Source organism: Corvus cornix, chromosome 9, assembly GCF_000738735.6.
Source record: "Corvus cornix cornix isolate S_Up_H32 chromosome 9, ASM73873v5, whole genome shotgun sequence".
Classification (NCBI taxonomy): domain Eukaryota; kingdom Metazoa; phylum Chordata; class Aves; order Passeriformes; family Corvidae; genus Corvus; species Corvus cornix.
In genome coordinates, this window is record NC_046339.1 from 17,016,819 (window position 1) to 17,038,996 (window position 22,178).

At 43.5% G+C, this 22,178-nt stretch overlaps 1 protein-coding gene across 19 annotated transcripts in view; it reads left to right on the forward strand.

Moving 5' to 3' along the window:
* The window catches only part of DOCK10 (dedicator of cytokinesis 10), a 144,943-nt gene extending 129,495 nt beyond the window's left edge, over positions 1-15,448 (forward strand). For 11 of the 19 annotated variants that reach the window (XM_039556900.1, XM_039556902.1, XM_010406024.4 and 8 more), the window contains 10 exons: positions 336-458; positions 1,392-1,505; positions 2,185-2,190; positions 6,474-6,620; positions 7,087-7,297; positions 10,100-10,290; positions 10,941-11,041; positions 11,388-11,526; positions 13,457-13,532; positions 14,702-15,045. In XM_039556900.1, coding sequence (XP_039412834.1) covers positions 336-458; positions 1,392-1,505; positions 2,185-2,190; positions 6,474-6,620; positions 7,087-7,297; positions 10,100-10,290; positions 10,941-11,041; positions 11,388-11,526; positions 13,457-13,532; positions 14,702-14,769 — 1,176 coding nt within the window. In that variant the 3' untranslated portion in view covers positions 14,770-15,045. Of the gene's footprint in view, positions 1-335; positions 459-1,391; positions 1,506-2,184; positions 2,191-6,473; positions 6,621-7,086; positions 7,298-10,099; positions 10,291-10,940; positions 11,042-11,387; positions 11,527-13,456; positions 13,533-14,701 lie in introns of all 19 variants that reach the window. The other 8 variants (XM_010406022.3, XM_010406032.3, XM_010406027.3 and 5 more) reach the window with 3 other exon arrangements.
* Positions 15,449-22,178: the final 6,730 nt, after the last annotated feature.

Genomic DNA, 22,178 nt, shown 5'->3' on the forward strand with positions numbered 1-22,178 from the left:
AAATGTCACAGCTGTTGTACTGGTGTTTAGCTAAGGAGAACATAAAGTACCAGAGCTGGAAGTCAGGGCAGAGGGGAGCCCATGAAGCAAACCCATTCGTCTGCATGAGATGTCAACTATTCAAGTATTTTCATGTTACTGTTTTTTTAGGGTTTTTGTCTAAAGAAGAGATAGGCCACCAATACCTGATTAAACATTGTGTAATTGCAATAAACCTTAATATAGAAGTTCTAGAATAAAAATGAAGTAGTGGGTATGTGCTTTTGCTGCATTGCTGTTAGTTAAATGCCACCAGCTGTCAAGTCACAGAACTATTTGCATTTGTGACATTGCAGAATATTCTCGTGGAACAGCTGGAGTTGTGTGTTGAGTACCTCTGGAAGTCTGAGAGATATGAGCTTATTGCTGAGGTTAACAAGCCTATCATTGCTGTTTTTGAAAAGCAGAGGGACTTCAAAGTAAGTGGGTGTTTGTTTCGGGTCTTTTTAATTATCCTAAGGCAACAGTAAAGATCAAAACTTTTAGGGGAAAAAATGTGCTTTCTTTAAAAGGAACATTTTTTTTCTTCCTGACTGTAATTTCTCTTTTTAATGTTTTGTGCTGTGAAAAAATAAAAAGCTCTGGTGTCTTCCCTGCCTCTTTTCAGCAACAGTAAATGTAAAATTTTTCAAACAAACCTCTTGTCTTAGCCAGTGGATATGATTTTTTACATGGGTTTTAAACCAAGAGCACAATTGCATTGTATTTAAGTTCAGAAAATGCTGATAAATTGTGTGATTTCTTCACATTTTCAGGGTTTCTTAATTTCTTATTTACTTGGCAATTTCAATACATAATGGATAGCTAGATGATAATCCCATTTACTGATTTTTCTGGGTTTAAATTTAAAGAGACCCCAAATGGTAGGTAGCAATAAGCTGTATGCTGAGGAAGCAGGTCCTCAGATTTTAAATTAGCTGAAATTTTGGTTCACTATCCTGAGAAAGTGCTGCCTAGTGGTAATAGTGAATAGCACATCTTTGTGTGGGGTTGGGAGCTGATTGGAGTTGTTGGCACCTTGTTCCCACCTGCCCAAACAACACTTGAGTTCTCTGACCTCTTACTAGGTCAGCACCACCATCTGGTGGTGGGATGATTCTCTTCCTGTGTGACCCTGTACACAAAGGCTCCACTGCCACAAAAGTCCTCAGGAGATGACAGAAACCTTGAAATGAATCTTTAGTGACTGCTAACAAGGTTAAACTACTCCCTTAGCATGTACAGCCATCTTTGCAAAGGTTTGGGAACTCAGTTAAGGCAAGCCACTGTTGTGCAGAGCTGTGGTGGCATTTCCAAAGGTGCTGGAACACCCTCACCTCACCTCCCCTCCCTCTGCCTGTTTGCTCATGCAGAGACTGTCTGACCTGTACTACGACATCCACCGGTCCTACCTGAAGGTTGCAGAAGTAGTGAACTCTGAGAAACGTCTCTTTGGGCGATATTACCGGGTGGCATTTTATGGGCAGGTAAGTGAACTCGGGTTCTTTTGTCTCCACAGAGTCACAGATTTCAGACCTGTTCCTGATATAGTTCAGGGAAGCACTTGGTAGTGAGTCCCAGGGTAGAAACTGCCTCGTGGGTCAGATTCCCAGCAGGATTTATTCAGGAGAGAGAGCACTCAGTTCCCTCTGTGTAAACCACTGCTGTGGATTTAGTGGTGTATTAGAGAACAGACTTGTGTGTCAGCTTTAGTTCTTGACTTCGTCAGGCAAAGCTGAGACTGAGGCAGGGCAGGTTTTTTCAGACTACAACATAAATAGAACCAGATAAGACATCTTTGATATATGGCACTCTCCTCTAATAGAGCTTAAAGCAGAGCAGTATGCAGTAGATGCTTTGTTGTGTTTTTCAATGACTCTGCCTTCTGCTTCCAGGCCACCTCTGATTCTGTGCAATGTACTGTAGAATAGCATTATTCCCTCTGCTGTGCTTCAGCACCCTCGAAGCATTATTTTGTGCTTTCTTCCACCACCAACCAGTGTAGCAATCCAGCATGTTCCTTTTAGTCTTGGTTTTGACAAACATACAATTTCCTGTGCTCTGAAATATAAAGTGTGTAAACAACAGATTGATGTGAATCATTCTGTTTGCTAATTAGATTTTAATGCAGAAATTTGCTCTTTTCTCCTTTTGATCTTATTCAAGGCTGTGGTAAGTCTAGTTCTATTGCATGTTTTGTTTAATTCTCCTCACATATCCTCCATCCTTCCCTCTACTGTTACTTAACATTAATTTTCCTGTGCTCTCAATTCTTTGGTTTGTGGCAGATGAAATAACGTTGCTGCATTCATTGTTGCATCTTGCAAACTAACTTTTGTTTGTTCAGTTACCTGAATTACCGAGCTGTACCTGTCATGTTGTGTGTGCACAGTGGGGCCCAGTGCTGCATCATCTCATCTCAGTGGAAGTTCCTCCCAGCTTCACTGGGAGCAGGATTGGACCCCTTCTTCCTCTGTTGAAAGTCTGGGGTAGCATTAATGCTGTTTGAATGCAAGCCTGTTTTCCTGGCCTGTGCAGCAGCTCCCAAGTGGAGGGCTGTTGTGTCAGTCCGAGGGGTTTGGCAGCGGTCACTGGAGCACTCTGGGCAGGCAATGGCCGTGGTCCTGGCAGTCCCTTGTAGGAGCAAGCAGATGGGGAGTCAGAGGGGAATAGCAGGTCCTGGCTCTCTGGACAGATCAGCACAGCTGAGCTTGCCAAATGCAAGGAGAAAGTGAGCTGCACCTGAGGAAGGGCAGTTTTTCTTATGCCTGGCCTTCAAAATGGGAGCAGCACAGGGCAAAACAAGACTCTCCTACATGCAGCCTCCTGCCAGCACTCTCCCACAGCCAGTGGCTCTCCCAGTGGGTAATTTAGCTACAGCACTTCTGCTGAACTGGGTTAGCATCTCTGTAACAGTGCAATGACTTTCCAGGTGCCAGTGCCACAAGGGCAATTTCATTTAAAGAGCCTTGGTGCTGTAAGGTGTATGACTTGGTCATAGGTGTGTCTTCCTCTGTTTGTTCCCCCCAGTCACTGGGTTCTAAAGGCAACAAGCACTGCTTTCTCCTTGCCCTTCGCAGGAAAACATGTGATGTGGCTGCTGTTCCTTAAGTGAAATAAAAGCTGCAGAGAAAGCAGATTAGAGAAAAAAAGAATAATGTTAATAGTGGGAGGGAGAATTTTGTGGGTTCTTAGTGGAGAAAGATGATCTGCAGCTGCATCTGAAAACTGTTCTTCAAGCAAAGGCAGAGGCAGTATTTGGTTACTGCATTGCTGTAGGGACTCTGTGCAAGGATAGTTTGAATTAATGTGATCCTCAGGGAGGACTCAGTCGTCTGTTTTCACCAGCAAGCTTTATTTGCCAGCTCAGAGAGCCAGAGCTCATGGCAGCTGCTGTTTTAGACTGTACATTCTGTTAAGGGCCTTTGGTGACAATATCTCATTGCACCAAGTGACCACACTAGCCAGTGCCTCTGAGTTTACTCACAGATGAGTGTTTGAGAAGTCAGTACCTTTGTTGAATTAAAAGCCAAAAAAAATCCTGTTAAATATATTGAATCACTGAGAACTCATATTGTGCTGATAAGCAAAGACATTCAAGACATGTTTTTCAGAGCAATGTCAGGTAAAAGTAGAGCTGAGGGCTTGTTCTCCTGTGTGTGCAAGAAGCTCTAGAAGTTGGAGGTCAGTGTTTCACAGTGATCACACTCACTCACTGTGGAAGGAGATGCTTGCTTAATAGACATGGAGAAGGTTCCATTAGATGCCAATTCCTGGCAGGTCAAGCAGAAGGCTTTACCTCAGCACCTTTCAATAAAGGGCAGAGAAGGGTCTGATGTACTTACTGTGAGCTTCAAGGCTGTGTCTGGAGGAGTGTGGGAAGGAGGAAGGGCCTTATCAGAACTCACACAGTGATAGGCTGTGATTGGATCACAATTGCCTCTCAGAATATCAGAGCACAGTGGAAACCAGTAACCTGCTGTCCAGGAGGTCATCTGCCTTCCATCACCATCAGCTGCTCCCCGGAATAATTTTCATCTGTGAGGCTGTGTTGTCCTTGCAGGACAAAACCAGCCAGGATGAAAATAATCCAGGGATATGCATCGATAATGTAACTTTGGCTGCTTAATATTTTAAAATCCTGAAATTGGAGGATATTTGGCTTCTGAAAAGTATTTAATCTTACTTTTAATAGTCTTTGCCAGACCTACAGCATATGGCAGACATGATTATTTATAGCTCACAGTTAACTTCTGCTTGTCACTTGTCAGCTGAAATACTGTAGGGAATATGTACTTAAATGATGTCTCTTGCATTAGAGATAAGACTAAATCTGTTAGTTGTTTGTTTTCAGGTCTTTTTTTTAAAGTAAAACGATTAACAGAGATATCATCTCTGTTAGTGTGCCATGCAGCATCAGCAGAGATTTGGCGCTTACATATAAATACTGTGTTCCAGCATGCAAACATACACAGAATTAGGGTTTAAGAGCATAAACTATATTCTAGCTTGCTGTCTGATTAATTTGGAAAACATGAGGAGTTTTGTTGAAAACGCTGAATAGTAACAGAAAACAGATGTCTTTTGACAAAAACAGTCCTGAGTAGCGTGTTTAAGTATGGTTGCATCAAACTAATGAGGTTTTCCCACATAAAGCAGTTTTGCTTCAGTGGAAACAAGATCAGAAACCAGATTATAATCTTGTAGATCTTTTCTCAGTGTAATCAATAGGAAGTCAATTGCCTGCCCAGCTCAACAGATGTTTATAGGATGTCAACTTTGGACAAGCTCTAGATTTTTTCTCTAATTACCTGTGAAGTTCTTCATGTGCCTATGGAATTTAATTGATGAATGTTGTTAAAAATCATGCAATGTTAGAAGGTCACTTTGAGACTGATGAAGATGTTGTCAGATGAGCTGCTGTTGCAGCTATTAGTTATTGGTTTCCAGTAATGCCCACAGTACTCCTGGCACTTGCCAAATTAAAAGACAATTTCACTACCCCTTGTCCTCACTGAAGGAAAAGCCAAAGATGCACATATTTGTTAATCCCTATTGAAATAACATTTAAGGATTTTTCTCCTAAAGAAGCAATGAAATTCATAGCTTATTATATTTTAATTCTGTTTGGTTTGTTTTGTGAAGATTTGCCTAGTCAATAATTTTACAGCGCAAAGTTGAAATACACTTCCAGAGGAAAAGGCTGGATTTTGCATGAGTACCTTCCAAAGAGATTTTGGAGGTATCTCTTGCCTTCATAAATTTCTGCTTCTCTGTCTTTCTACAGATGGTAGTTTGCTTAGGCATATTGTAGAATTCGCTGTCCAAGCTTTCACATCATGTGAAGTTCAAAGGGCCTTGGGTCTGTCATCATTAATGCTGTCTGCCTTTCCCCCTATCCCTGCAGCTTCAGGTGTTTCCCTCTGGGTCACTTTGCTTTAAGGTGAAAGGAAGAGGCTTTGAGTGCAGCTGCAGGGGTGCACATCACCAAATTGGATACGAAATCCTAGGAGGAGGGCTGGTGCTGCTCATGGCATTGGGACGAATCCAGTCCTTGTTGATGGGGCACCTGTTGCTTCCTGCTCAGCTGGGAGAGCTTCTCCTGGAGCACCGAAGTACATGTTCCTCTTGTAGCAGTTGAGTGTCTCACCTGCAGGTGATGCAATGCTCTGTTAATTTTCAGAGGCTGGCATTTCTTCTGAAGCTTGACAGATTCATGTTCAGCCCTTCAATGGAGCCTCTTATTAAAGTCCACTTTAATAATAATAATAAATGGAGCCAAGTCCATCCAGTATATGAAGTAATGACCTTAGCAAAATTGTACCTTTATTGCAAAAAATTTGCTTTCTTTTTCTTTTCAAATGTAAATTATTTTCTAATTGCCTCTGGAAATGGTGCAATTCTGTATGGCCTTTCAAGGTGCCACCAGAGTGTCTCTTCAGCTGCCCTGAGGCGATGCAGACTGGTTCCCAGGTGCTCCCCATGCCATGGCCTGTGTCTGCACACGTGGCTCCCAGAGGATGCACTGGAAGTGACATGCTGCACACTACCCAGCTGGGCTCAGTGTCCAGCAAACAGCTGTTAATTGAACCCAATTATTAAGCTATAAAGAATTTTTAATGTCTAATTTTTAATCCATGAGGGTTTTTTCATCATACATCAGCATTTTCAAGTAAGCCTTTTAACTCTTTAAGCAGCTTAGTCTCTTACGTGAATACATGTGTAGAGATCTTTTCCTGGGTAACTTTAGAGATTGCAGACCAGTATAAACACTGGCCTCTAGGCACATGTCAGCTAGAAGTGCACAGAGGTAAGCTTTTAACTTAGGTGCTGGAAGTGGCCTACTGGATGCTCTGGTGGGTATACAGGCAACCTTGATTCCTGATGTAATCACCTTGTTTTGGCTTTGCTCTGCCTGTTATGTTCACTGTATCCTTCTGTTTCTTTCCGAACAGGGCTTTTTTGAAGAAGAGGAAGGGAAAGAATATATCTATAAAGAACCCAAATTAACTGGCTTATCTGAGATCTCTCAAAGGCTGATGAAACTATATGCAGACAAGTTTGGAATAGATAACGTGAAGATCATCCAGGATTCCAACAAGGTATGGACATGTGGTTTTGCCCAAGGGAGAGAACTGAGTGCATGGCTCACATTTTGAGAGCTGTGCTTCAAATGAATGGCATCTGAGTGTATGTGTAAACTACTAGGAACCCTCCAGACAACTGAAACAAGCCTGGCAGGTGCTGTATGGAAATGCCAGTGTTATAGCAGGGCATCACAGTGGGAGAGGAGCAGATGTTTGCTGCAGTGCAGAAGTAGATGGTTTTCTGTCTCATTTAGCTTTCATCTACTTTTGCCAATGGCTATAGTCAAAGGTCCCACTCTTCTTGGGGATCTCTTGGTTAAGTATCTTTGTATTCATCCAGGATCTGAGTATTACATTTGGAAATGTCAGTTTTCATCGTTATTTATTTATAAATAAATAAATAAATACATCAAAAATGTAACAGATGCCTTGGAAGCTCATCGCACTAAACATAACATTATTGTTTGCTGCTGTAACACAGGTGAACCCCAAAGACCTGGATCCAAAATATGCCTACATCCAAGTGACCTATGTCACACCTTTCTTTGAGGAGAAGGAGGCTGAGGATCGAAAGACCGACTTTGAAATGCACCACAACATCAACCGCTTTGTGTTCGAGACGCCGTTCACACTCTCGGGGAAGAAGCACGGGGGAGTGGAGGAGCAGTGCAAGAGGCGCACCATCCTCACCAGTACGTCTGCTTGCCTACTGCCCGCTCCCATCCCAGCTTTCCCAGCTGAGCCCAGAAGGGCAGGTTGAGTGCCAGGTGTCCATCAGTTGTGCAGGATGATAACTCATCTTTTCACTGTGTCTGTTGGCAATGTGCTTCCTTACAGACCTGCTGACCATTTTAGGGATAGTTACTTTCATTTAGATGCTTTATTTTTCCTTATAATTGACATCTTAACTATTCTTGCAGTGATGTAACTTGGGAGTGGTTCTGCTGGAGGCAGCTTAGCACTCAGAACCATTTTCTTTTAATAATAAACAAGTCAAAGAAAGAGCCAAGTAGGGTGTCTGTTCTGCTAAGAATAAAACTTGCAGATAGGAATTTTTGTTCAAAATGGGAATAAGATATACTATATAGAATTTTTTTTAAGCTAGAGGTAAGATTTCAATCAGTGTTTTAAGGCAGGAATGTCAGGAGCACTGGATATGTCTTCTTAATGAGTTATATTAAACTGAAGTTTTTTAGCTCCTTATCATGATTGAAATCTCTCTTTTAAAATCTCTCTTTTAAAAAGCCTCCTTTGTGACACTACTACGACATGTCTGAATTTTGATGTATGAGGAACTGAGTTGGAGGCGTTGTTCTCATGGGCAGCCGTGGGCAGAGAGGCTGATGTTCACAGCAAAGGCTCCCAAGTGACAGAAAATCCAGTTTCCCACCAACTTCAGTGCATCTGCTTCCCCCAAAGGACAAAGTGAAAACAACTGCCTACAGTGCAAGCATAGTCACCTAAAAGTTTTCTTCTGGCAAATCAGGAAGTAGGCACTGATGTCTGAGAGTATCTTGTTACATGACATAGCTTTGCTTGTAAGAAGAAAGGAGGAATGGCTTGTGTGTGGTTTTTTTAAGTGCTTGAGCAGCAGTAGGTGTTTTGAGATCTGTATTGAAGCAGGTCGTTTCACTGACTTGAAAGTGCAGCCGTTATGACCTGTCTGGCAAACATAGAGAGGGCTGTTCTTCTGGCAGAGTATTTTCCCTGGGTTATTACATGCTGTCATCAGCTTCCACTGCTCTCAGCCTTGCTCCATCTTTGGTATTAGGTGGGAGTTTGATGACCTTCTCTTCTGCCTTGCTTTTCCCTTTGACAGGGACCTCACCTCAGTGCTTTTCACTAAAGGAAACATTCTTTTTTTCTCTTTTTTTTTTTCTTGTTTTTTTCCACTCCTCTTTGATAAAGCCATGTATTTTCATTTGTTTCCTGTGTAAACTTAGGTGCTTTTAGTTTGAGAAAAAAGCAAGGCTTATGCTATGACTGGAGAAGTGGTGAAGTCAATTGTGCTTGGGTGGCTGGAGTGGCACCTGCACTGCGCCTCTGCTCCAGAGGCCGCTGGGCACAGGGCAAGGACAGTCTGGCTGCAGTCCTTGGTTCATTGGCTCTCTGCCATGCCTGGGTCGTGCTTCCAGCTCTGGAAGTCCTGGGTTTCCTGCTCTCCAGGGAGACAGACACCCTGTAAACTGGAGCTTATTTAGGTCTGAGCTGACTGGAAGCAGATGCTTAGCAGAGAAGGACATGCATGGAGTTTGGGAGACCTTCCAAAGTATGTAGGGCAATCAGAAAAGAGTGTTAGCTTAGATCAGACTTAATGGACTGTAACAGTACCTTTGCCAAACTCCCTGAGATCCATGAAAGGCCTTGACTGGGAAGTAAAGAGTTTTAAAGGTGAATAATTCCTCTGTCAGCTCCCATAGCAGTATTTAGGTTGAATATTAAAAGAACCTGTTCACTGCTTTAAGGATGATGTTTTAATAGTAGGTTCATCTGCAGGTGGGTGTCCCGGTTTAACCTCAGCTGACAGCTAAGCCCCACACAGCCACTCACTCAGAAAATCAGAAGTGTAAAAGTGAAAAACTCATGGGTTGAGATACAGACAGTTTAATAGGTAAAGCAAAAGCTGCACAGACAAGCAAAGCAAAACCAGGGGTTTATTCACTGTTTCCCATGGGAAGGCAGGTCCAGCCATCTCCAGGAAAGCAGGGCTCCATCATATGTAACAGTGTCTTGGGAAGACAAACACCATCACTCTGAATGTCCCTCCCCTTTCCTACTCCTTTCTCCAGCTGTATATGCTGAGCATGACACCATATGGTCTGGAAAATCCCTTGGGTTAGTTGGGGTCAGCTGTCCTGGCTGTGTCCCCTCCCAACTCCTTGTGCACCCCCAGCCTCCTCTCCGGTGTGTGGGATGAGGAGCAGAAAAGGCCTTGATGCTGTGTAAGCCCTGCCCAGCAATAACCAAAACATCCCTGTGCTATCAGGACTGTTTCCAGCACAAATCCAAAGCACAGCCCTCTACCAGCTACTGTGAAGAAAATTATCCCAGCCAACACCAGCACAGTGAATGATTCCCAGTTCAGCTAAGCTAGAGGCTCCTGCCTCTAACATGACATATATTTGATGTGATGGTTTTAGCTGTGGACTTAGCTGAAGTTCAGTGTGGACTTATAATTTGGTGCTTTAACTCAGAAGAAGAAATTTGTGGATTCTAAAATCTGAGCACTGAGAGATTTTTGCCACCTGCATGTGACAGAGCTTGGTATCAAACTGATGAGTTCAAAAGGAAATGCTCTTCCAGTGCCAGGTACATCAGAATTCAGTTTGGACCCATTGTGTCACTTCTACTCATTCAGTGATTAAAACTTAATTTTTATGGATTGATAAAGAGATTGACAAAGTCGAAAGTTAATACTTTGACTTAATTGTTTTGCTGTCCGAGATAGTCTCTTGTTGGGTGAGTTCTCTGATCCATTTCTCTCTCTCGAGTAGCCAGTCACTTGTTTCCCTACGTGAAGAAGCGGATCCAGGTCATAAGCCAAACCAGCACAGAGCTGAACCCCATTGAAGTGGCCATTGATGAGATGTCCAAAAAGGTTTCAGAGCTCAATCAGCTTTGCACAATGGAAGAAGTGGACATGATCCGACTGCAGCTCAAGCTCCAAGGAAGTGTCAGTGTCAAGGTAATGACAATTTCCTGCCTTTTTTGTCTTTTTTTTTAAATGCATATACCTAAATTTTTATTCTGATTTTCATAATTCTTTGTCTTTGGCATATCTTATATTCCAGTGCTGTTAGACTCCACTGTAAACACACTAAGGAATGGAAAGTTTTCCACTGGCATTGGTGACTACTGGTTTTATATGCTAATATAATTATTTCATTTAAGTCTACTCTAAGTAAAAATGAAGACCTTTCCAACAAGACCATAGCATATCACTTGAGAATATGGCCCATCACAAGCAAGCAGATTATTTAAAGGGAGTTTTGCTAGGACTGGCTTTGTCATTTCCTGTTTAAGAAAGTTGGGATTGTGAAAGGCATGTGTATTCCTGGTGCTCTCATGGAAATGTCTTCAAACAAACATGTAGCTGTCTGGGTGGTCAGCTAGCTGGGGACTTCAAAAGGCCAGCACAGATCTGCAGCTTGTACAAGGTTGAGCAGCTCCTGTTTCCTCAGTAAAACTCCTCAGCTTCCATCCTGGTGACAAAAGGAGTGAGGTGATATTCTCACAGGCTAGGTTGCCTGAGGCCAGTCTCCAGGCCTTGGAACACAAGAAAAACAACAGTGAATGGCTTGTTCTCTGAACCTAAACTGTGTATTTTTCACCTAGGTAAACGCTGGACCAATGGCCTATGCTCGTGCTTTTCTTGAAGAAACAAATGCTAAGAGATATCCTGATAATCAAGTGAAGCTGCTGAAGGAAATCTTCAGGTAAACATTAATTTTAGGTTTTTCACCCCTGCATAGCACATAGGACACTCTGCGTGGCACAGGTAGGTGAGACACGAAATCAGGCTGATTTCAACCAGCCTAATTTACATCTGCATTTACCCTATCTTACAAGTAATTCCTAACAAACATTTACTGGAGTTTTGGGCTGCCCTAGTAGAATATATTCCTTTTCATCTGAGAATGAATTCTGAAATTCTATTTCTAGCAAGGTGCAATTTGCAAGGGGGAGAAGAGATACAGCACTGTGTGTGTATATATAGATAGATAGTTTTTTTCATTACCACAAAACTTGTATCATTGTTTTTTTGTGGTTTTGTGCTTGCAGGCAGTTTGCTGAAGCCTGTGGACATGCCCTCGATGTCAACGAACGCCTTATTAAGGAGGACCAATTTGAGTATCAGGGAGAGATGAAGTCTCATTACAAGGATATGCTCAGCGAGCTCTCTGTAGTTATGAATGAACAGGTCAGAACATCTATTTTGGTGCTGGTTAGGCTCAATGAGGGTGGCTAAATGTGTCTTCTAGTGACAAATGAAGCTGTAGAGCAAAATACTAGAAGTAAAACCTTTCAAGGCAATAGTCACTGAGAAAACAGTTTACATTTTTGTTTTGGTTTTTGTTTCTTCCCCTCTTTTTTTTTTTTTGTTTAAATAGAGGTATGTTCTATATGCTGAATCTGATCAACAAAGATCTGTCTTCTGCCTGCCTTGCTACATATTGAAAAGCTGAATGGTTGTGGGGCTAAATGCTGACTGGGGTTTAGAAGGATAGAAAGATAGTCAGTCTAAACTAGTGCTTTATGCTGTGCTTACTTTGTCCTATAGCTGTGATGTATTTAATTAAAACGGTAAATTGCTATTAAGATGTAGCTTGTAACCACAGGAGGTATTTTTATCATTTCTATTTATATTCATCTTTCAGAGAAAGTTATTTTTCAAAATTTTTTTCATTTGAATACACTGTCAGAATAGATGTCATATATTTTAGCAGCTTCAGAAGGATGAGCATGCACGGGTACATTATATGAACTGCATCCCAAAATTCTGAATTGGACTCCAGTGCATACTTACAGCTATTCTACTGCTGTGTCCAGGCAGAATATTTTTTTAAAGTTTTCTGTTTCAATAAATATTGAGTGATTCTGCATACTGAAGTGCTAATTAAACCATGTTTAATTATATCTCTGCATGCTTTTGCGTAGGCTACCTTAGATCGCATCTGATAAACAGTTCCTCTCTAGCAGTTGTGCTGCATTTCCAGGTGCCTGTAGCATCCAAAAGCACTGTTGGTGTAGAGTTACTTGGCTTAACCACTGGTGTCAGTGGTGGCATCTCATGGAAGTGCCTAATTGGCACTCCATTACCCCATGCTGTATTATTCATCTTCACATATGAGGAGAATAAGGATTGATCTGAATTTTTTGCCCATTGTTGTACTTACTGTGGAATTGTATGAGTTTTTCACTGGATGTAAAGCTCCTAATTGCTTGGAGGCCTGGTGCCTGTCAGGTGGGGGTCGAACTCAGGGGTGCTGCAGTTTTGGGAGTTGTGCTCCTCTCCTGTTTAAGTGTATAAAGATTTGTGAGCCTCAAGTATTCCAGTGATTTTATCATAACTACTATTTATCACTGTTATATTAAGTATGTAAGTGTTAAGGTTATTATTTGTTAATCAATATTCATGCATCTCCCAAGGAGTTTATTTTGGCCATCTAATCAGTGTGCATAGGCAGCACCATATGTCTTGTGTGAACCACTGTTCCCCACAAGAATGGGGAATGGATGGTCAGCTCAAACGAGGCATGAGCAGCCCATGAGCTTCAGCATTCATAAAATATTTGGAGAGTTCTGTTAAATGCTCATACCTGTATTTGTATCAGTGAGCTCTGTGAGTTTTCTTCATGTAAATGAAAACACTAAATAGTACAAAATTACTCGTACAAAGCAATGCTAATGTGTAAAGAGTTCATCCAACAAAAGTCAAAATTGTCATCTGTTTTACCAAAATCATCTGAATTTTGAAGTCCACCCTGAAAACAGTCTCCCACTTGCAGTCCTTTGGGGAAGCCTAAAAAGTGACAGCCCCATTTTCCAGGCAGTGTGAGGTTTTGAGAAAACTCTACTCCTCTTGCAGTGAATTCATGAACTCCCTGCTTCTGAGCAGAGTATTGCCTCAGAGAAATCACATGCCATAAACTGTGGCTGAAATATTTATCTCACAGTTGGAAAGCCTGAGGCTCTCTTGCATCTGTGCTCTGTGCTTTATACCAGTACAATTTGCCATCTTTCCCATTGTCGTATTCAAGAGAGTTTTGTTTCTCACCTACTGACAGTGACTTTTTCATCACCATATGTTTTTCTCTTTTTTGTTTTGTTTTCTTTTTCTTTTCTGACAGCTCTGTCATGGTCCTTGCTTATACAGCTTCTCTTCTTCCCTGTCTAACATTTCCCTCAATACTATAGCCAAAAGTGGTATGTTCATTTTTCTTACATCTATTTTTTCTTTTAATGTCACATACTTCCCTCATTTGCTGGTTTTTCTGCTGGGTGTTTGTTTAATTTCATCTCTAATGACTCCCTTCTCAGGGAGTTTAAAAAAAAATGATCCAAGGTATATGTGTGATGTGTTGTCCATGAGCAGCCTCAAGAGGCCTGTTCTTTAAGATCCTAGTTGCGAACTTTGGGGAGGCCAGTGAGGCAGCTCGACAAGAGGCCCCTAATGCAAAAGCAAGTGCCAATAGTAGCAAAAGGGAGTGCCCAAGTCCCAGTGCTCTTCCTGCAGCCCATTGTGTGAGAGCAGCTCATTCCCAGAGCTGCCCCAGCTGCTGGCTCAGGCACTGAAGCTGACTGTGGTCATGTCTGCCGAGTGACAGCTGAGGTGTGGCTGACCTGCAGCCCTGGCCAAGGACAGCTCGGGGTTGATGGTGTAGGGTTACACCTGGAGCTTTGTCAAGGGGAGAGGTTTCTCATCCATTGCTGGTGCTGTGTGGTCAGTGGGGGTGGCCCTGTCTCTGCTGTGGACGCTTCAACAAAGCGCCCATGGAGGAAAACAGGTTTTCAGTCTGCTTTTATAGAAGTAGGAAAAAAGAGCTATTACCAAGGCTAGAAGAGCTTCTTCAGAAAAAGATCTTCCTTCTTGCCAAAGCCTATCCATAGGACAGAGAAGAGCAAGCTTTTGCCACTGCTGCTCCCCTGCAGCTCTGCCCACAGGCTCAGCCTGGCACTTGGTCACAGCCCTGCTGCTGGGTGTGTGCAGCTCTGTGGGGCTGCTGCATCTCTGAATGACTGCATGGGCAGAGCTGGGCCTGTCTGTGCCACGGTCAGGAGGTGCTAATGCAGGTGTCTTGAAGTTTGTAAAGTGTAGGGGACTTTTCAGCTGTGAGAGTGGTGCAGTTCAGGGAACCCTATGGAGCTTGGCAGAAGCCAGCCCAGCCCCCCTGACTCAGAAGATGTCACCCCTGTCCCTGCAGCCTCCATTTGCCAGGGAAAGGTCCTTTTCCTCTGTCAGATCCTTGGCATCATTACAGTAAATCTAACAATTTAAAAATGGGAAATCCCTGGTTAAACAATGGACACATCAGACACCAAGCTATTCAGATCTGTCTCACTGTTGCTTATTTTTTCTCTTTTTTTCTGAAAAGATTGCGTACAAGGAGGATTCAGCAAAACATCCAGGGATGGAGCGCACATATTCACGAGTCATCCATAGAGCTAGCTCCTCTGTGCCAGCAGCCACCACTCCAGCAAATCCTGATGCTTGACTGCAGTGTGGGGACCATACGGCCTCAGGAAGATCTGGTGTCTGGGGTGGGGTTTGTCCTTTGTTGTTTGGGGTATTTTGTCTTTTAGATTAATAGTACTGAAAATTAAGTTGAACATGGACAATACCAGGAAAAGGCTTTGAGGGTTAAGATTTTAATTTATTGGAAGTCTTCACAGTGTTATTTTTAAAAATGCAAGCTTGAGAATTTTTTTTTTTTGCCTGCCCCAATATTTGCACATTCCCTCTCTTTTTTTTTTCCTTTTTTCTTTTTTGTTGTCAATTTTTGGTTTTGAGCAGCCTTTATTAAGCCAGGCTGATTATGAAATTCCCATTGAACAGATAGGTACACAGCAAACCCTAAATTTGCTATAAATTATAATATATCTAATACTAAGTCCTAGTATACACATATTTTAAAGGTCAGAGTGGATGTTTTATAACATTTAAGCATATTGCAATTGTAAATAGAAGATGTGTAAAATATGTCATTTTTACAAAATTTAAAAAATATCTTTTTAGTTAATTATGACAGTACTAAGAATATGGATAACATTTCAGTTACCATTATATTAAAATATTTGTGTATGTGTATAAAAGCGTCCATAAAATTTTCTCTTTGAAGGTCTGTGCATTGGTTCATTCCTAGGACAGCACTCTCCGGAGTGGTGGTGATCAGTATGCCTCCTGCATCCCAACTGTCTGTTGTGTTTTGGATGCTGATAGAGACACTGGTGACCATCTGCAGAATGTGGCTTTGGATTCTCTTCATGACCCCAGACTGAAGTCACCCTGTGAGAAACAGGCTTGGTGTAGTTCTCCTGCTTGAGGCCAAGAAAACTCTGATTTTCCTTTGAAGTTCATAGTCCCAGATTTTGCCGAGGGCACGCTGGGAAACTTTGTGCCTTTAGTGAGATGTTTGTTTCAGTTTCTGCATCATGTGGGGATAAGGTGGAGTGATTCTGCCAGTTCTTAGGAGTTCCCTGAATGTTCATTCATGTTCATTCATAGAAAATCCCTCCTTTCAGCAGTCCCTGCTTTTAGTGCCTGTGTGTTACAATTATTCTTTCCTATGCACACAGTCCCCACAATTCTGCTAAGCTGTTTTTTTCTGTTTAGCTCATTTTCCCTGGAGAAGCTCTGGTGATTCCTCTGAGGGCTCCACAGGTTTGTTCAGGGCAGAGGCCAGCGCTATGTCTTTCCACCTGGGGGTACCAGGAGGAATTTTCCAGTCTTTTGCCCCATTCTGCCCTCCTGTCTCTTCTCATAACACGCCAAGTGCACAAGTGGTGCATCTCAGCTGGAGTTGTAGCCTGGCCCTGCAGGCCAGAGCCGAGGGCAGCCTCTGAATTCACCCCATGTCTGTATGCAAGATAGAGGTGCCATCACCCAGCCTTTACCTGCTTGCAGATGCTGCCAGCACCTGCTGCTGTCTCACTCAGCAGATCAGGAGTTTTCCAGAATTCTTTGCTAAGGTTTGAAATCTCCCCCAGTGTCCTTGCCTGGTGGGGGAAGGAGGGGAGTGGTTGGGACAGGCACACCATGGTTTGGGATGGCCCTGCAGTGTCAGTGCAGGGACAGCGTGACCCTCACCTGGGGCTTGGGAAGAGCCCAAGTTCTCACCTGGGCACTGCACAGCAGCATCAGCCACACAACTGGACGGGAGCTGAGCCCTCCTCAGCCTCACCTCGACAGGCCCAGCTCTGCTCTTCAGACATTGCTCTGCAAAACCAGTAGTCTACTGAAAGGAATGATGTCTGGCCCAAATTTTAACTTGCTTTATGCTGTATATATAGTGGTAGTTGAAGTTTTACCTGCTGTTTATATATGTATATATATGAGAGGAACCCATATATATTATATATATATATATATATCATCAGTGGTGGCAGCAGGACTGCGCCATACAGAGAGGTAAGTGAGCACTGAGTCCTCTTGTCCCTTGGTTTGTTGGTCTCACTGGACTCATTTTGTGTTTATGATGATTTGTGTTTATGGATGGGTACTTCAGAAGCCATCAAGGTGATCTGGAGACAGACTGTTTCTAATTAATGTTCACAAGAAATGAGCAACTGCATCTGTTGTTGGCCATCTTTGGGAATAACTAGATGGCAAAAGCATGGTTTGCACTGAGGGAATGTTGCAGGTTGGTGCCAGGCTGGCCTGAAGCCAAGCTGTGGTCTGTAAAGCAGCGGTAAGGAAATCCCTGGATTGTTTTCTCAATAAGTTGCACACGTAATGAGTTTCATGAGTAAGTCCAAGGGCTGTGGGATTTGGTTTATTTTAAGCAACCAGCTCTGCAGCCTCCTCTGGGGCTTGAGAACCAGCTCATTTTCTGGAGTTGCCTTGTTGCTAGTGTTAGAGATGCTCAGGCTTGAGTGTAGCTGGGTCCTTGCTCCAGATGGCTCTTCCCTTCCTGCTGTGTTCACACACTTTAAACTTCGTCAGGTGAAGGCAATTAGCACAAACATTAGCTTTGAACCAAGGCTGCAGCAGGGAGAGAAAACAAAAGCATTAGACCACGGATGGTCCCAGCGTTTGAGGGGAGAGGATAAAAGAAATGCAGGACTCATTGTGAGGCTGTAGGATGATTACAGGCACAGGGTTCGGCCCTTTACCATGATAAAATTCAGCAACCCAAACTTGGTAAGTCAGATGTGTAGCACTGGATCTCATACCCACCCTGTCCATGATGCTGTAGGAAAAGGCTCTTCATACAACTGCTGCTTTTTAAACTCATAGGATTATATGAGGTCTGCACTATTTTTTCTTTTCTACCACAAGCTCCACTTTGAGACTCCTTTTGTCTAGGGCAGCCACAAGATCATGATGCCTGTTCTTGGAGCTGAGGTTTTCTCCAGTAAATTATTTCACAGTCTATTCTTACACCTTTTCCTCCAGCTGGAGGAGGTTCATCCCCCTGGTGCTGTAGGCGAAGCTGATGAAAGATTCCTTTTCATCCAAGGAAGAAGATCTGCCTGTGCCAGACTCAAATTGAGCTTCTTTAAAAACTTTACAGAGTGCAAAAGAAATTATTCATGTTTGTTACTTAGTGGAAGCTATCTCAACACCCCAAAAGGAGTTAAGTGTTATACATATTTTATGTTTAATCACATCTTTAGTGACACCCAACCACAACCAAAGGCTTAAATTTCAATTAGAGGGAGATGTATTAAATGTTTAATAGGAATCATTCCTTACAGGGTAATTATATCTTAACATTAACTGGAGAAATGTTATATTGGCAACATAATATTGATCTGAAGAGGAATATTAATTTTTTATTTTATTTTTGGATAATATCCAAATGAGAAATGGAAGGGGATGATCTATACCATGCATAGTCCAGACACACCGCCCCTGTGCTGGCCATCCATGGGCCTGGATCTGGGAAGAAGTGAAATTGCATCCATACATAGCTTTAAATGTGGATTTTTTGATCTCAGCATGAAAACTGTTGTCCCACATGTGCTGAGAAGCTCCAGGCTGACCTTTTACGTCAGTTTGAAAGTTTTTTAAACTGGTAAATGACTACTCAATATTTCAGCTCCCAAGTAACATGGGAGGATGAATCTTCAAGACAGATGATCTATCAAGCATATCTGCTATGAACTTCAATGTGTTTACCAATTTTTAACAAGTTTGGTATGCATGCAAAAGATTTTTCTTGTAATATTTAGATTATCATAAAAATAATCAGCAATACACATTCACAACAAATAAAACCATGAAGTGAGCTCTGAACCTAGGCAGTTAAAATCAAAGGATGTTTAAATCAAATATGAAATGAGAACAAAGAAATAGGATTTGGAGGAAAGCCTTCAAAGATGCAGAAAAAGAAGAAAATTTTAATAACCAAACAAACTAGAATGCATTTCTCATTTAAGAGAATTGCTTTGAGATAAATTAAAACTAATCCAAGAGGCAAGGAACAGCCAAGCCCATGTAGAACTACGACCATGACCAGGAAGGACCTTCAGCTTCACCATTGCTGCATCCCCTCTGCTTTCACACGAGCTGCTTGGACAGGAACCACCAGGCACAAACCACCCCAGCCCCACACCAGTTTCCTGTTCCTTCTGCCACCACTTTGCTGTCTGGAAGCCACAGCTTCCAGCAGTGGGAAGGGGGTTTTTTTTAATTTTGTTTGAGGTTCTTTTGCTTTTGCAGTAGCCCCAAGTGCACACATGCTGACAAGGAAGGGCAGGGTCCCACTCTGGTGAGCACACGCTGCAACAGCGGAGAGAAAACTTCCTGCGGGTCTTTTGGGCTGCCAAGGTGCCATGGGCCAGTTCCCTGCAGGAGAGCACCTGCTTGGCTTCAGCTCCCAGGTGAGCCTGTGATGGGAACAGCTGCTGTGCACCAGAGCAGAGCACGGCTCATGGGAGATCAAAGTGTGAACACAGAGTTTGCGGACAGTGGGTCGGGACTTCCCCAAGATCAGAAGTGCTGGAGCAGTGCAGTGTCCAAGCTGCCAGGGCTGGGACACTGGGATCACAAGGCCCCAGGATCGTTATCCCCTGCCTCGTCACAAACCCGGTCTTGTGGCCATTCACACAGTTCTGCTCCACTGCCTCCTTCAGGGCTGATCTCTCGTACTTCAAACACAGAATCCTTCTTACTGCAAAACACAACTGAAATTATTTGCTAACTAAAAATGAACAGAATAACTAATTTTAGTTGGGAAAAGCAGGGGGAACTTTGGAAAATGCCAACCTGATGCTTTTGTTTCAAAATTACTTAAATCAGGGATGTGCAGAGTTTGCTCCAAATGAGGCTGTGCCCTCCACACCAGCTCCCAGCGGGGCTGAGGCAGTCCCTGACAGACCAGGGTGGGCTCATGGCCAGTGGCAGGCCATGCAGACCCCAGCCTGGGTGCCCCCAGCTCTCCCTGCACAGGCCCTTCCAGCCCGTTTTTGTTTGCAGTCCACAGAGAGCAGCTCTGGGCAGCTGTCAGCTTGCTGGGCAGCTGGGGGAGGAAATGAGAACATTACTATTCTTTTCAAGAAAAGTCCAGCACAGTTCCTTGGTGAAATATTAGCTATGGAAAATATCAAGTAACTTTCCTACCTCCCACGCATGTGTTGGAGCATTTGGAGATGGGAAAAAGTAAAAGTACAGTGAAGCCAGCAGTGTTAGGGGAAAGCTGCCACAGCACATAGAGTATCAGGCCAAAAGAGTATTGAGTGGTTTTAAGGCAAAATGATAAAGAATTCATCTGGGAGAGCCTCCAGTAAGTGATGTGTGTATTTCACACTGCAGCCTCAAGATGCAAAAACATTGGCACCCATGCAGTTCTGGCTCATGGCACTGTGGGAGGAGGTGCTGCAGGGAAGCTGTACCCAACAGAGGTTTGGGATCAACCCTGGGCATGTCTCATGCCTTTAAGAGCATCTCTGAGGCCCAGTAAGGTGGGAGTCAGGGTAATGAGTGTCCTTTAAGTTGGGAGTCGTAGCCTACATGATATATGTGCATGGTTTCTAAGGTTTCATTGAGTTGAAAATGTACGGTTATTTTTAGAAAATTCTCAGTAATGTAGAAGTGCTATCATAATTACTGGCACCTCTGTCCAGGTTGTTGAGGGTTTTTCATTACTCACTACAAACATCTCATCGTGAACAGCAGCAGGTTTCCTTTTTTCCTATTAATTACCCCCATCTTATAGAAGCTGCATTTTCAGTGTGCTTTTTAAGCTGTGCTATGTGCTGCTTTGGTTAGCTATAGTCACTCATTTTTGGTTAGGGCCAGCTGTAAGGGTGTTACTTACCCTGTGATATGTTTTTGTGACCTGCAAATTCCATGTGCTGTTCCCTGTAGTTCTGAGTCATGGTTTAGATGTCTTTGCACAGGTTGCCTCCAGTGGGATACCTTATAGCTACAGGGATTCACATATACTCACATTTTATATGGGGTGTTTTGCTTGAGAAAAGAAAGCTGAGTAAAAAATTATTAATTTTAGGATGGATTTTGTGCTTGGGGCTGCTCTGTAACCATGAGGCTCTCTCCCATGAGTGAGGGCTTGTTCTAATTTGAAAGTTATCACAAGCTCTGTGCAGGTAACTTTGGGCCCAGCTGTGAACTCATTATGAAAATCTCTAGCTGAGCATAAAGATTCTCTTGCATGAGGCATGGGTTTGTACTCTGTAGCATATGTTGTGCTTGCAGGGGGTAGCATAAAAGAGACTAGTTCTGATTATTCCACACTAATTTGAGGATCCATTTAAAGGGACAGAGACACAGAGCCTTGGAAATGCAACACGGAGACCTGAAGTGCTCTCTTAGAAGTTTGAAACATTTCTGTAGCCTTACTTCACGCCAGCCCAGTCCAAAACCATAGCCGAGGTTTTCAGATGTGACTCATGTATCTCAGTGTTTCTATTTCCCATTTTCAGGTTAAGCCTTGTTTTTCAAAAGTATTGAGCATCCCCTGCTGGAATTCAGACCCCTTTCATAAACCTTGAATGCTCAAAATCAAAGCTTCTTTTAATATGGGTCATGTGGGATTTTCTACACACATGTGGGAGTTAAGACACAGTCAGGCAAATGGTCCTTGCAAAAGGAAAAGGGTGCTTAACAGACATTAATAAGTTAAACAATTACCTCGTAACACACTAATCAGGTAACTTTGCGCCATCATTACCTAATGAGATGTTGAAACCCGAGAATGCTTTACGCATATAATTGATTTTTGCCATCTTGCTTTGATTCGGGGAGCTTGTGCAGCTCACTCCCCAGAAAAGCCTCGTTGCACCCGCTGTGAGCAAGTCCCCACTCAGCCGTGGTTAAAAGGGAACGTTTAATTAGTCATGAGAGGAAGGCAAAGTCTCATTCAAGCAAGGAGAGCAGCCGGGTTCGCACTGGCTCACGCCCGGCTACACGTGAGGCTGGGGAGCGATTCCACGGGCTCTGCCCTTCCCGCTCCACTTCCCCCCGAATGCTGCTGCTCGTGTCTGTGCCCCAAGGCAGCCCCCGGCCCATGTCCTCGTGTCCCATGTCCCCGTGTCCCATGTCCCCCTCCCGCTCAGCTGGAGCACTTCCTCTTCCCACTTCAATGTCAAGGACAGAGCTTTCCTGCAGACTTGTAGTTGCCTTCCTGGGCTCATCCTGCCAATCCGCTGGGTAACTGGCGCTCTGCCGGGAAGTTTCAGTCCGAGGGTGCTCAGAAAAGCGCTCTGTACAGAAGCGGCGTGTGCCGGACGCTGCTGGCGGTGTGCGACACGCGGGTGGCGCTCGGGGAGGCGGCTCTGTGCGGGACAGCGGGGCTGGCTCAGCCGGGGCACGGGTGGGCTGGGGGGGCAGGGGCATCGCGCCCCGCCTCGGGCAGCTTCGTGCGTGCTGCTCTGCGCTCCTGCAGAGCT